The 10,662-nt window shown below is 42.0% G+C and overlaps 3 protein-coding genes across 5 annotated transcripts; 1 reads left to right on the plus strand and 2 right to left on the minus strand.

Moving 5' to 3' along the window:
* Positions 1-53: 53 nt before the first annotated feature.
* On the plus strand, positions 54-3,856 carry LOC135605796 (sec-independent protein translocase protein TATA, chloroplastic-like). Of its 2 annotated transcripts, XM_065096269.1 has the most exons (3): positions 126-490; positions 1,789-1,944; positions 3,490-3,856. In XM_065096269.1, exons 1-2 carry the CDS (start codon positions 179-181, stop codon positions 1,927-1,929), a joined length of 453 nt encoding a protein of 150 aa, XP_064952341.1. In that variant the 5' UTR covers positions 126-178; the 3' UTR covers positions 1,930-1,944; positions 3,490-3,856. The 2 variants fall into 2 exon arrangements, with proteins under 2 accessions (XP_064952340.1, XP_064952341.1); XM_065096268.1 differs by lacking the exon at positions 3,490-3,856 and having other exon boundaries at positions 54-490; positions 1,789-2,112.
* LOC135605794 (auxin-induced protein 22D-like) lies at positions 3,196-4,283 on the minus strand. Its single transcript, XM_065096266.1, has 4 exons — positions 4,075-4,283; positions 3,782-3,999; positions 3,594-3,696; positions 3,196-3,504 (listed from the first exon to the last, which is right to left on the minus strand). Exons 1-4 carry the CDS (start codon positions 4,281-4,283, stop codon positions 3,423-3,425), a joined length of 612 nt encoding a protein of 203 aa, XP_064952338.1. The 3' UTR covers positions 3,196-3,422.
* Positions 4,284-5,062: 779 nt separating this feature from the next.
* On the minus strand, positions 5,063-10,514 carry LOC135605791 (F-box/LRR-repeat protein 17-like). 2 transcript variants are annotated; one of them, XM_065096261.1, is made up of 11 exons: positions 9,855-10,514; positions 8,734-8,835; positions 7,745-7,889; positions 7,473-7,657; positions 7,135-7,239; positions 6,836-6,933; positions 6,464-6,711; positions 6,314-6,380; positions 6,150-6,235; positions 5,563-5,661; positions 5,063-5,456 (listed from the first exon to the last, which is right to left on the minus strand). In XM_065096261.1, the coding sequence occupies exons 1-11, from the start codon at positions 10,424-10,426 to the stop codon at positions 5,394-5,396; spliced, it is 1,770 nt and encodes a 589-aa protein (XP_064952333.1). In that variant the 5' UTR covers positions 10,427-10,514; the 3' UTR covers positions 5,063-5,393. The 2 variants fall into 2 exon arrangements, with proteins under 2 accessions (XP_064952333.1, XP_064952334.1); XM_065096262.1 differs by lacking the exon at positions 5,063-5,456 and having other exon boundaries at positions 5,563-5,676; positions 9,855-10,506.
* Positions 10,515-10,662: the final 148 nt, after the last annotated feature.

Genomic DNA, 10,662 nt, shown 5'->3' on the forward strand with positions numbered 1-10,662 from the left:
ATTTATAGTGACATTATGATTCGACATAATTTTAATTCAACGAATTATCATGTGGCGATATTTGTTTGTCGCTACGCCGACTTTGCTCGCTGTTCCCAATCTCATGTTCTGATAATTATCCATTGAGAAATAAATAAAAGGAAAAAAAGAAAAAAATCGATCGCGCGTGGCGGGAGAGATGGTGGCGATGGCCTTTGCTGCTTCGCCGGCCGCTCTAATGACGACGTCCTCCTCGCCTCGGCTGCTGTCGAAGCGCTCCTCTCTCGCATCATCCGAGTCCCTCTTCGTCGTTGCCGCCGCCCACCGCACCCGCGCCCTCCAGAGGAGGCTGCGACCCGGGAGGAGCGGCGGCCTCGGGTGCCGCTGCTTGTTCGGCCTCGGGGTGCCGGAGCTCGTCGTGATCGCCGGGGTCGCCGCGCTCGTCTTTGGCCCGAAGAATCTCCCAGAGATTGGCCGGAGCATCGGCAAGACCGTCAAGAGCTTCCAACAGGTTTGCTGCACTCAAAATTGTTCCTTCTGATGGTTTGTCTCCATTTGCTCCCACTTTGTCTCCTCCTCCTAAGAACAAGTGGATCTATCGATGAATAATAACTAGGCAATTATGATTGTGTTATTCCATTAATTGGCATAATCTGATCGACTATACTGCTACTGCTTTCAATTGTTTTGCCTGTGAATGCTTTATAACTCGTCATCACAAATGCAACTTGCCAGGGCAACTCAGGCTGTGTTCAGCCAAAACTGGGCCATCTCAAAATTTTCTTTCGGTAGATGAACCAGTTTCTCCCATCTCAATCTTATCTGACCATGATTTGATTAACAGATTGATCTCCAATTGGTACATAGTGTACCTCTGTCAGCATCACACCCAAATTTGAGAATTGCTGGCTAAGCAATAAGTAGCAGCATAATATGTTCTCATCTGGTATTGTATGATGAATATAATATTTGCCGGGTGATGTACTAGAGATAAATTTGTCATGCAACAGAGCTCTATCCCTGAGAAAGGTTGAGAATAGATTCTAATACTTTGTCAATTTTGCACTATTATCCAACTGAGAAGTGCTACTATAATACCTGAATTTGTATCACAACAAAAGCGGAAGAAGATTTGAATAGATTTATAGAGACTACACGAGTTTACACTTAAGCATTTTGGACCACTAGTTTAGGCTCAACAAGTGTTAATGGTTCAATTGTTCCATCTAGTTGGATTATTACAAATAATATCAAAGGTGATCTAGTATTAGGCGTGATAAGAGGCAGAGTAGAAAAGACTATCTGTGAACAAGACTAAAGCACACATCACGACGTGGAACTACAACTAGGCTGAGCTTCACCATGATAGGTTTTGATTATTAACCATATTGGTTCTTGACGAAGATGTCAACTTATTCCCATATCAGTAGTGAGAGAAGACTTGAACGAATTTGTAAAGGCTAGATCAGTCCCCTTCCATTAATTTTGGCTTAAGAATTGTGGAACAGTGGTTCATAATCATCCCATTTAGGTGGATCATGAAAAATACATATCTAGGTTGGGTTGCGTTGGGTCCAATACACTCTTTTTGTGTTTTAGCCCCTTTATTAACCCAGCTAACCTGATTTGTACAGTAAGGAAAACCTTTGTTCTTTTTTACCTTCCTGAGCTTTTTTCATATTATGTAGTTACTTTGATTGAGCACTGCATATTATTCAATTGCCAGGGTTCTTTACTTTTACCATATTGATTCTAGAGTTTACTTCTTTAATCTGAGTCTAACTGGCCAGCTTGTCTTTGATTGTTCAGGCTGCAAAAGAATTTGAAACCGAGTTAAAGAAGGATCCAGAAGATTCAAGTAAATCTCCTCCAGCTGAAAGCCCTAAAGCAGTTAGCAGTGAAGATGAAAAGAAGGAACTTGAAACATCAGGCACAACAGACAGCTCATGATCGACTGTTGACAAGGTCCAAACTATTAGTATGGTGCAAATGAGTTCTTCCTTCTATTATGCAAAAGACATGAGAGTCTGAATTAGTTAAAGCTACCACGGCTTTTCTTGGAGTTTCTGTAGCTGCTTATAGTTATGTTCTAATAGTTCTAGCAAGGAGGAATGAAGTGGCTGTTAGTTTTAATGCCTATCAACTTAGATTGAAGCTCAATCTTTTAATCTTATGAATCTTATGATCTGTCAGAGTTGATTGACCAGGTCATAACACATCGTTGAATTGATATGACCAATCGATTGTTTCTCCACAACCTTTCAGCACTGGAATTGCTCATTTTCATGTATTGAAGGAGTGCTTTTATCCTGCAGGCAGGGATTTTTTTTTTTCTTTATTGTAGTACAAGATAATCGATGTGCATACTGTAGCAAGTATGTTTTTAGAATCAATATGCAGCATCTATTGTTGGGGTAATTGATTGATTGTGCTGGACATGATTAAGCTTCAAGATGATCAATCCAGGCATGTAATGCACTTCCACCTGACTTAGCTTCAAGATAAATCTTCATCCATTGACATCCAATTTGGGGTTGATTTGATACCAGTCTTGGGTCAAGTTTACATCTCTCTCTAGCTTTTGTTGGTATTGGTGGTTGATCTTTGTGCTATCATGTAAGTGAAAATTACTTTCAAGTTTCAGATGCAAAAAATATGACAAATTAAGCTGATAAGAGAGTAGTATTATTTGTCACAGATCTGTTCTTCCATTCATTTTTGTAGGCTCCTAATTTCTTAAACATAGTTCAAGTCACTTTCAGGCACAGATCTGTAATAAGCTGGGATCCAACCATGGCAACCAAACTGGAAGTTTCCATCCTACTCTCATCCATCTGCATCACATGTGTTGTCAGAAATGTTGATTCCCACTGTCTTGGATTCAAGGAATATGGACTGGCCTACTTGGATCTTGTCAGCCACCAACTGTTAGCTTTATTTGCACACCCCCATCACTCTGATATAGAAAACATTGTTTGACTTTGAGATCCAAGTGTTCCCACCATGTAAATCTCTGCCCAAGTGGTGCACTTTGTCTGCAATGCAAATTGGGCACTGGTTTCAAAAGAAGGCAAGTTCCTGTATCAATGCATTTACCTAGAAAACTTGAGAAGGAATAGAAGTAGAAAGATAGAGATATCAGAACAATAGGAGAGATTCTGAAACATGGTTTATCTTCTTTTTTGTTCTGTTTGCTTCTTCAAATTCAGATCATGGTGGTACATGAAATAGGAAGTCAAGCAATCCTTTGATTATATAGTGTAACCAGAACTCAAAAAAACTTAAAAGAGATCCTTTATACAGAAAACATCTCATGCAGAACAAACTCTGCATCTTGTGAAGTTGGAATACAAGATTGTTCTTGACACAGACATCATGCTTCCTTCTTCTTCTTTCTCTTTCTTCTTCTCTCCATCTTTGTTTCTTCTTTGTAAGCCTGTGCCCTAGCTATATTGTCTTGTTCTCAGGCCTCTTACTTCGCATCCTTTCATTATCCTCAATCTTCTGCAGGAGGAGATGAACATCCTACAGACACCAAATCAAGAAGACAAAGCATGTCAGCCAAGTTCAAGGAGAAGGAGATGAGATCTAACAGGAGCAGATCAGATGCTTACTCCCAGGGAACATCACCGACCAACATCAAGTCTCCATCTTTGTCCTCATAGGTGATGGCAGATTCAGATCCACTGCTGCAGCCTTCTTTCCTTGAGACCTCTCCTGCAAGAAATGAAGGGAGATCTGCATCATTCCCATGGCCATGCTTGTTCTTGATGTTGCTGTTGTTGAGGATGAGTTCCCTCACCTTGAGTGAAGCACTTGAACATGTTGTCGATGGCCTCCCTTAGCTCCTTGTAACCCTTGTAAACCTTGAGGTCAATCTTCCTCAGGTAAGGAGCCCCGTCCATGCTCACTTTCACGTACAGTCCGGCGGCCTCCGCCTCCGCCTCCGCCTCCACCTTCCTCGGCGGGAAGCTGTTCCTCCTGTACGATCGGATCGGCGGCCACCCAACTATCTGCGTTCTGCCATGTCAAGGAATCACCCATCAGCTAAACAAAAACCACATGGTACCGAGAAATCATTCAAGGCACTCTTACTTTGCCGCTGGTGCTTCGCCGCAGTCCACCTCCAAAGGCCTGCTCTTGGCACGGCTTTCCATGTCGCCATCTTCCTGCAGCGCTCTTTTGCTGCCCCTCGTCGAGGGGGCCGCCGGTTTCTCGGGCGCTTCGGTGCCCGGCAGCCCGAGCCTGAGTTCCGTGTCCCTGAGGTCGTCGCCGTCCTTCACGTAGCTCGCCGCAGCTTCCATGGTGTGCCAAATGGAAGCGATGCCGGCAGACCGTGCCTGTGGAGGTGGAAGAAAGCCTTCCGAGGATGGTAGAGATATATAGTGGCTGACATGAAAGCAGCAGCGGTAGTAGGAGAACGCACGCTGTGCGAAGGCTTTAGTGCACGGAGGACGCTGGTCGCCCGGATGGCGGACAGGGGTGACCACCGTGCCGGACCGATTAGGCCTCGGGCCGACCCGATCCGACGGCTGGGATTCGTTGATCGGTGGTTTAGCAAAGATCGTGGCCGTCGAACCATCCCCGCCGGTCTGGCCCAGGACAGCGGCATGTGGTCGAGGGAACCAACACAGCTTTCTTTGGAGCTCGCAACAGTGGAGGAGCACATGAGGTGTTTGGGTTTGGTCGGTAGGGCTCTTAACACCATCTAATTTATCTAATCATCGTAATATCTGCATAATCGCACCGTGCAAATTGATCTGTTCGACAACAATTAGTGATCGATATGTTGGACGACGTTTATTGACCGACCGAAAGGTGAGAGACAGATCGATTATTATAAACGAGGGGGAGACAAAAGTCAATTTCACGACAAGTTCTTTTCTCTTTGTATTTGAACGTGTCATGTCAGTGAGAATCTTTACATCTTTCAACAACGAGAAAAGCATGACTGACCACTCTGTCAAAGTTGCTGAATTTGAAGTTTAGTACAAAATCGTGGTCCATTGCTAGTTGGATTCCCATTAACAAAATCATGTTAATCTAACAAAAGGGAGCATTTTAGGTGAAGCAACATGCGCTGTGCAGGTTTATAATAGATAGATAGATGGATTGATACATGTTCAGAGTTCAGCTACTTTATATCTCTCGAATGATTCATTCACAACATTTGTTGTAGTGAATTTGAATCGCATCAGGACAATAAGATTAAGATTCCATGGTTTCAAATCTATGGATGAGGACTTGAAAACCATCCAACTAATAATACAAAGCTAAAAAATTTCTGGGCAAAGTGAGCAATAACACGTTGGGAACAATCTTATTCTTCTACAAGTCCCTGATTCCTGAACGCTTTTGAAGTGCTTTGTATGTCACATTAGAGGTTGAAAGATACTTGACATTGTTGGAGCTAATTAGTCATGATGCACAATGCATTGGGTCATCCTTCTCCTCTTCTGTTTCTCATCATCGGATAACTGCAAGCAGCAGCAGCAGCAAGCATATGACTATGTTTTCAGGAAACAAAACTTAGCACCAAGGTACTGAAGAAGCAGGCGTAGCTCTGAAGATGCTCGTACTCACCTGCTGGACAAAATGGGGAACCTGGACCCTTTTAGATCCATCAGCTAGTCGCTTACATGGTAAATGGTCTTTGACAGCAGCAGCAAACTCATTGAGTACCTACAAGTATGGCCACTGGTTGAAGAAGAGAAAAAACAGTGGAAAAACTTCTTTCATTTGAGTGCCAGACATAAAGCAACTTGGAAACTTAAACAAGGCAGTATTAGAAGGGGGAGGGAGCACACTGAAGCATAGCAAGTTTTCAGATGAAATGTGTATAAAAGAAAGGGGGCAAATTTCCCACCCTGTTTACATTTTTATACAACTAAAAAGGAAACAAAGCATCTTGAAGAAATGTGGAACACCATTTCTTGTTCACCAATAACACATTTACATGTGCCATATGAGGCCTAGTGATTTACATCAGTCTTGTTCTAAACTCTTTTACCACAAAAATATGTGCTTGGTCTGTATACTGCTTAAGTTTACTTCTTATCTTCATAAAAATTGTGTAGGGTTGGTAAAATTTTTGTTAATTCAAAACAAAAACAGGTGTCTTTGTCATGCACAAAACACAAGCAATTAAATGTAGCTTATAAGAATGGTACCTGATTCCGTATAGCTCCAATTAGCATGTCTTGACATCCGGAAGCATGTACATTCTTCAAATTAGGGCATTGGAGCAACAACCTTTCTGTGTGATTTTAGCATACCTTGTTAGAAACCATGATGTGTCATTATAACATCATAAAGTTCAATGGCAGTATTCTACCCGGATGTAAGTTTGTACATGAGTTAAGATTAAGATCATTGAGCTCCGGACAGTTCAAGTACAGGGTCTGCAGTGCCAAAGTCATTTCAGAAGGCATGATGAGAAAGAAATCACGGAAGTTGCTGCTGATTCTTATGCATTTTCACTTACATCTAAACCTGAGCAACCCCATAAACTGAGCTTCCTCAGAGTTCCATGTTTTATAATAAGCTTTTGGTAGATCTTCTGTGACTTCATGGTAGGTGATTTCTGGCACTTGGTATATTCTCCACTCCTTTCATTATTGGGATATACATTTTCTTCAGCACTTTCGTTCTGGTAATCAGTATCACATATGCTCATCCCACAGTCAATTAGCTGGAGAAGAGGCAATTGAACTGCAGCAAACTGGACTCCATCTGAAAAAGATGGACAGAGAAATGAGGAACAATGCATGCAGTCACCCGATTTACAAGGTATGGTAACCCTTGCTGGACAAAGGAATTAAGAATCCGAAGGATGAGGAAACAAACAAATACTTACTTGAAGTAATATTTGGGCACAGAGCAAGTAGGAGTCTGGATAGAGTTTCAGGAAATACATTGCATATCATTCGGATTCCACTGTCAGTGATGCTTGACCTAAAAAATCAAGCAAGTGTGAATCCAGAGAACTCAAATAATCAAAAAAAGAGTGAAAAGCATGTACAACTAGAACTCTAAAGGAAATGTGAAACAGATTGGCATTCACATAGAAAATTGATGTTACAATGAAATCTAAATCCAGAGATTCGAAGATAATAACTACATATAACCACTACTTTAGCACAGAATGAAACATACCCACTCAAATCAAGCAATTCTAGACTTGTGCAACACGAAACAATGGCAGTTACAGCAGCATCTGTGATTCTTGAACCCAGAACCAATGACAACATACGCAAATCCCTAAGAAAACAAAATTTAACCATCAATCTACTGAAATGGAAACTAAGCAGCAGCAGAAAAATAATGCTTTTTTAATAAATTTCATCTAGTATGATTGGGCCCTAACATCTGTTACATTATAGATAGAAATACATCACAAAGCCTACTTTAGCATTAGAGTCTTTATGGGATGCATGTGCCCAGTTCATAATTGTTAAACATCATCATGAATGTACCTCAAGCATAATACCTACCTGAGATTTGCACTTGTAAGAGAGAGGACAGCTTCATTAGAAAGATGAATCGAGGCAACATGAATATTTCTTAGCCTTGGACAGGTACGCCCCAAACATTCCATCATCGTGATAAGATCTGTCGAATCATTTTCTTGTCGTGTAAAATCAAGAGACAGCTCTCTCAGATTAGGACATTTAAATACCTATCAAAATGATTAGAAGTCCTTACATGCACAAAAGGAAAGATAAATAAATCACAATGAACTTTTATAAGCAAGACAGTCACATACCATTTTTGAGATGCAGTAAAGATTTGATAGCCAGAGTGATGAAAGACTTGATGAAGAGATACTGAGAAATCCAATGTTGGTGCAACCCTCGACTTTAAGCGTTGAGAGACATCGTTTCTCAGCAACAAAACGACCCAATTCATCCCTACAAACAAACAAAAAGATGGCACACATATGGTTATGCACAAGAAAAATTGCATTGATTTTGTAAATGACCTTGGAAAACAAATTCTATTAGTAGACCTTGGATGTGGCTGAATTTACAAGACTAAAAGCACAACTATAGAGTTTACCACCAGCATTCTTCTGAAAAGAGGTATATATCAAAGATTTTCAGAAGAGATATAAAATCCTGGCAGGTAAGGCAAAAAGAATTGAAATAATTACACAAAAATCAATGTATTATTTATCTTAAAATCATGCATGAAATGATAAGTACATGTGAATCACTCTTCAGGATGTGACAGTTCACCCTTCTTCGAGGAAATATGTCTGACAATTGACATGCAACGATAGAAGCACATCTAATGAGAGGTAAATTGGTCTGGAATGGTTCAAATCTTAAGTAAATCAAGTAAATATTTTGTGGTCAAAAGTGCCAGAAAAAATGAAATAGATAGGACAGGCAAACATCCTTGAAAACATTAGTAGGCCTTTCAGCAAAAATATAATACACTAAGTTGCAATTGCAGTTAATAAGAATATACAGTGTGTGTCAAGCAGATGGTCTGCACAAAACCAGACCTAAGACAGGAAATCAACACTAAAACCAAAACAAGTCATTCTGTAAAAAATTGAGCTCTATATCCATGCGCCAACAATTCAGTGCAGTAGCTTAACATAGATGAGGATCAACCAAACTTAGAAGGCACGAGTGAACTGTTAGCTTAGACCTAAGATACTTGAAACTACACAGGATGATGCAAGGAATCAAAAGCAAAACATAACCAAGAAAAGAAAATGAGTGTTTAAAAGCCAATGACATATACCCTGTTATCCTGTTGACCACATTTTCAGCCATGTTTATCTCAAAAGCTTCTAAACTAGGCAGCGAGAATGCAACACAAGCTAACATGGTAGCATCAATATCACTGCAGAAAATGAACAAAAAGAGAGATTAATCAGACATTATGCTACCAGATTTTCACCTAACACTGGTAAAAGAAGCAAACCAAATGATAAGATCTGTTACATAGTCCAGTCTTCAAATGCTTGAAAAGGCATAACTTTTATTTCTGGCGTGTTTTATCAATATATTATTAGTTTAAAAAGCCACTAACTGAGTTGATTCATACTAGATTGTCACAAATGTATCTCACTCAAAACAAAGAGAAATGATAGACAAATGAATCCATCTAACCTGAGTCTTCATCAATCATTAAACCTTCTGATCTGCGGAACCCAAGCCAGACACAAAGAAAACAATAACAAAAAGTGAAAAACCATAATCAAAAGGAGAAGTATATTTGTACAAGAAAAAAAAAAAGAAAAAGTATAAAATGCAAAATGTAGTATGCAGATAGTATTAAGATCTAGCCTTTCATCAATATGACAGATCCGAGCATTCTGCATCATTATTTAACTATTCAGCCAAATCAAATAGATCATCAAAAGGCATATTGGTAGGGCCTCTGTGATCCATGTCGCCAATGCAAGTTCTTCCCTTCAGATCTAGGACATATGAAGACACAATCGCATAACAGAAAAACAGATCTTGAAGTGGGGAAGGAAGATCTCCACTCATTCAACGAGTAGAACATGTCCTTATCGTTTCTTCCTCACAGTTCACTTCAACAGATGTCATGGTTCCCTTTCACAGGTTGACTTGGATCTACAATAAGATCAAAGCCAAAATTGATAGATCCATGACCAGATCTGATATTGTCAATTGACCAACGATCGAAATATCAAATTTTCATTCTTATCTTAAATCTGCTTCATATAAATCTTTCGCGAGGTTTAAGCCTAGATCTGCCCCATGTGTTCATCTATTACCAATATTTGACTAAAGGTTGGTTTTTTTGTCACTGTCATGTAATCTTAATTAAGTTGTTTTCCATAGCCGATCCAATCGACCGCCCTCATCCTTCTCAGAGAGACCAAACCCTACCTTTCCATCGTCAGAGTGAGCCGCGTCAATCCGGCACATTTGTGGAGAACCGACCCGACAAACCCGATCTGCGATTGAGGTGAAACCCTAAGCCTGAGCTCCTCCGCGGAGAGCCACACCTTCCGCACGCACTCCCTCCATCCCCGGCACACCGCCGCCACCCGCATCAGCTCCTTGGGCGACAGCCGCCTTAGGATCTCCACCATGCACGACGACGGCAGAGACCCTTCTCCATCCCACCCCGCCTCCTCCTCGTCGTCCTCCTCTCCTCCCTCCTCGACGACCACCTCTGGCTCCCCCATCGTCACCACGGCCGCCGCCTCGATCACCCTCTCGTCCTCATCCTCCAGCGCCGGGGCGGGGGACGAGGAGGGACGGTCCTCGTCGAAGGAGAGCGCACGGCGGAGGCGGTTGCCGGAGCGAGGGAGGTGGAGGGAGGCGGATCCGCCGTCGGCAGAGGGGCAGACGTGGCCCTTCTTGGGGAGGCCGCAGCGTCCGCAGTTGTAGCTGCCCCGCTTCTTGGGGGCCACCACCCTCGCGGGGGCTGCGGCGGTGGGCGGATGGTGGATCATGTTAATGGAAGGAGATCGGGGCTTCGGTCGCTCAGAGAGCGAGAGAGAGAGAGAGGAGGGCGGAGTTGAGGTGGGTGAAATAGAGGCGATGGGAGGGAAGCGTCGTCGGAAAGTGGCGGGAGATTAGAGATGATTTCGCGCCATTTCAGTCATGTGCGCGATCACGTCAGGTCGAAACGCGGGGTTGTGGAGAGGCTATAAATTTACTCAAATGACCCTGATCACGTATTGGGCCT

The sequence above is a fragment of the Musa acuminata genome, chromosome BXJ2-2 (assembly GCF_036884655.1).
Source record: "Musa acuminata AAA Group cultivar baxijiao chromosome BXJ2-2, Cavendish_Baxijiao_AAA, whole genome shotgun sequence".
NCBI lineage: Eukaryota > Viridiplantae > Streptophyta > Magnoliopsida > Zingiberales > Musaceae > Musa > Musa acuminata.

Excerpts from the sequence above, each read along its gene's own strand:
- LOC135605796 (XM_065096268.1), top strand. The coding sequence starts at position 179 with ATGGTGGCGATGGCCTTTGCTGCTTCGCCGGCCGCTCTAATGACGACG. Across the intron at positions 491-1,788 it reads CCGTCAAGAGCTTCCAACAG|GCTGCAAAAGAATTTGAAAC; the intron begins GTTTGCTGCACT and ends TTGATTGTTCAG.
- LOC135605791 (XM_065096261.1), bottom strand. The coding sequence starts at position 10,426 with ATGATCCACCATCCGCCCACCGCCGCAGCCCCCGCGAGGGTGGTGGCC. Across the intron at positions 8,836-9,854 it reads CTCACTCTGACGATGGAAAG|TGATATTGATGCTACCATGT; the intron begins GTAGGGTTTGGT and ends CATTTTCTGCAG. Across the intron at positions 6,236-6,313 it reads ATGTACAAACTTACATCCGG|AAAGGTTGTTGCTCCAATGC; the intron begins GTAGAATACTGC and ends AAAATCACACAG.
- LOC135605794 (XM_065096266.1), bottom strand. The coding sequence starts at position 4,283 with ATGGAAGCTGCGGCGAGCTACGTGAAGGACGGCGACGACCTCAGGGAC. Across the intron at positions 4,000-4,074 it reads GGCGAAGCACCAGCGGCAAA|AACGCAGATAGTTGGGTGGC; the intron begins GTAAGAGTGCCT and ends TTGACATGGCAG. Across the intron at positions 3,697-3,781 it reads GTTCAAGTGCTTCACTCAAG|GAGAGGTCTCAAGGAAAGAA; the intron begins GTGAGGGAACTC and ends CATTTCTTGCAG.